Source organism: Miniopterus schreibersii, assembly GCF_964146895.1.
Source record: "Miniopterus schreibersii genome assembly, chromosome: 11".
Classification (NCBI taxonomy): Eukaryota; Metazoa; Chordata; class Mammalia; order Chiroptera; family Miniopteridae; genus Miniopterus; species Miniopterus schreibersii.
The window spans coordinates 20,848,371-20,851,526 of NC_138111.1; the positions used below are offsets into that span (position 1 = coordinate 20,848,371).

General features: G+C 42.6%; 1 protein-coding gene across 1 annotated transcript; it reads left to right on the forward strand.

Moving 5' to 3' along the window:
* Window positions 1-1,915: 1,915 nt before the first annotated feature.
* LOC308563532 (olfactory receptor 13C3-like) lies at window positions 1,916-2,869 on the forward strand (the record flags this gene model as incomplete). Its single annotated transcript, XM_081150762.1, has 1 exon — window positions 1,916-2,869. The coding sequence occupies one exon, from the start codon at window positions 1,916-1,918 to the stop codon at window positions 2,867-2,869; it is 954 nt and encodes a 317-aa protein (XP_081006888.1).
* Between the last annotated feature and the right edge of the window lie 287 nt (window positions 2,870-3,156).

The following is a 3,156-nucleotide window of genomic DNA, read 5'->3' on the forward strand; positions in this document are numbered from 1 at the left end:
AACAGGCTCCTTCCCCAGTAGAAGTGCCAGCTTGTCTGCCTGACTTTTGCACCTTTATATACATCTGCTACATTTACCTTTCCATATGTGCTTCGCGTCACTTCTCCATAGAAACCCCCTGGTCTGAAAGGGAGGTGCTGCCAATATGCTTACGCCTGGACTTTCTCAACCTGTGTTCCCTTCTGGGCTACCCCTCTTCCCCTCTCCTCCTCCAAATCTGCCCCATCTTTTCCATGCTTGCAGATCCAGCCTAAGCAGAGACTCTTCCGGAACTCTCTCTTGCCTTGTTTATTTCTCACTAACTTCCTCCTTCTGGACATCCTTATAATGTTCACTCTGCTCATACAGTGTAATTATATTCTGTATCGAATCGTCCCACGTGTAGTTTTTCTGTTTCCCTCACTGAATTGTAAACTTTTTGATGACAGCCTTACTCAGCTTGGAGCAGGAATGGGGTCAAGTTAGGCTATTGGCAAATCCTATACATACTGTAGTAGTCTAGCAAAAAGTCTATCCTGCTTTTATAAAATGTGTCTTTTAATATTATTATCGTCTGAATTGTACTGAACAGTGAGATGCAGCCCTGGAATTTGCTGGGAAACACAAAAGTACGCCCTTGGTGATTTTCTAGGTTGTTAAGCTAGTTCATTTAATAAAACAGAAGAAATTCTATTTGTATCAGAAACATCTGGATAGTCTGCCAGCTCACTACTCAAAATCTGGCCCCATACCAGCCACTTCAGCACAACCTGGGAGCTTATTAGAAATTCAGAATCACAGGCCCTGCCTCAGACCTACTAGAAGAGAATCTGCATTTTAACAAGACCTCCAGGTAATTTACATACCTATGAAAAGTTTAAAAGACTGAAATTGTTGATTTTTTAAATTTATTCCACTAAGCCCCAAAGTTGGTGGGAAAACAGTATAATAACTTTTGGTTTTGTAGCACAAAGAGCTCTAGAGTTCATTGGCAAAGATCTGTATCAAGCTCTACCTTTTACTTATAGCATGGATAACTTTGGCCACATTCTGTCTTTAATATTTGGGGGGAAAATAGGGGTAATGAGAAGAATAATTTGTGGGTATTTTTTTTGTAAAGTATAAAGTGCTGCACATACAAATATATTTAAGCATTATTACAGTTTTCTCAGGTTCACTTAAATAAATTACAAATAACTCTGACGTCAACAATAAAGTAAATGAAGAGTGACTGTTGCTGGTCAAAGGTTCTCCATCATGGACATGCATAGTTGGTCTCCACACTGGTCTTGTGCTAGGAACTAACAACATAGGAAGTGTGGGCTGTCACTATGAGATCAACTAACGTTAGCTTTCAGCAGATGTTAAATTGCAGTGTACGAGGTTTAATTTACTATAATCAAATGTCTGCCCTATAAAAATACACAATTTAACTGACTAAAAGGAGATACAGAATGTCAGGTAGACAAATTTCATAAAAATCACCTGTTTTGCATTTTTGAAAATTTCTGTTAAACCTTGAAACAAATTCCAGTCATTATTGAGTCATCTTTTGCCTTTCCCACCACTCTCTCACTGGACCTGACTAGATGAAGAAGTTGGGTTTGTTGTCTGAAATATTCTAAGGTGTTTTTTCAGAAAACTCAACTTAGGGTGTTGTCACCAGTAGGGGAGGTTTCTTCTGAATTTGCTTCTGATCCTAGGTAGATCTGAACACATTAGACACAGGGCATAGAAACTCTCTACATCCCAGTATCATTGTATTCTAGGCACAAACTGTTGAAGATAACATATGTCAGAAGCAGATGACAGAAGTCAAAGAAAACACTCTTTCTTTGCCACCCTAGAGTAATGCTTATTCAAGACATCTCTTACATTTGTTGTTTGGAAGTGAAAATATTTTATGTCAAGTCTTTGATACCTTGAAAGCTGTGACATGGACATAATAAACGAGACATTTGTGAAAGAATTCATTCTTCTGGGGCTCTCTGGTTACCCAAAACTTGAGGTGATTTTCTCTGTTCTAATTCTAGTTATGTACCTAATGATTCTCACCGCCAATGGTGTTCTCATCATAGTGAGCATCTTTGATTCCCGCCTTCACACCCCCATGTACTTCTTCCTGGGCAACCTCTCCTTCCTCGATATCTGCTACACATCTTCCTCTGTCCCCATCATTTTGGTGAGCTTAATCTCAAAGAAAAGGAACATTTCCTTCTCTGGATGCGCAGTGCAGGTGTTCTTTGGGTTTGCAATGGGATCAACAGAGTGTCTGCTCCTCGGCATGATGGCTTTTGACCGCTACGTGGCCATCTGTAACCCCCTGAGGTACCCCGTCGTCATGAGCAGGGCGGTGTGTGCACTGATGGCTTCTGTGTCCTGGCTCTCTGGAGGCCTCAACTCGATTGTGCAGACGTCTCTTGCCATGCAATTGCCTTTCTGTGGGAACAATGTCATCAATCACTTGGGATGTGAGATCCTAGCTGTCCTGAAGCTGGCCTGTGCTGATATATCCCTCAACATTGTCACCATGGTGATATCCAACGCGGTGTTCCTGGTCCTCCCGCTGCTGGCCATCGCTTTCTCCTACATGCTCATCCTCTGCACTGTCCTGAGCTTGCACTCGGGCCCCGGGAGACGCAAGGCCTTCTCCACCTGCTCCGCACACCTGGCCGTGGTGGTCATATTTTACGGCACCATCTTCTTCATGTATGCCAAGCCCAGGTCTCAAGAGCGGCCCGGGGGCGGCCAGCTGCAAGCTTCAGACAAGCTTGTTCCCCTGTTTTATGGGGTGGTGACCCCCCTGCTAAACCCCATCATCTATAGCTTGAGAAATAACGATGTAAAAGCTGCTGTGAAGTATTTACTGAGTAAGAAATCTGTTAACTGATAAGACCGAATAAAAATGTGGGTCTTTAGTGTATTAAGAATAGAAATGGCACCATTGGGCAGTCAACTGAGGACCTCCCTTGGAAAGCAAAGTCACGTAGAGAAGTTTTTATTCTTTGCCCTCACTTGCTCAGCGTAGCTGCAGTCATGGAGAAGAGTCGTCTGCTATAAACTCAGATTCTAGTAGGTTCTGATTCCTGCCTCACAGAGACAATGAATTCCTTTAGAACCTTACCCTGGTGATAACTGAAATGAGTGTTATTGGTGTCCTGTGTGGCAGCGTAGTGA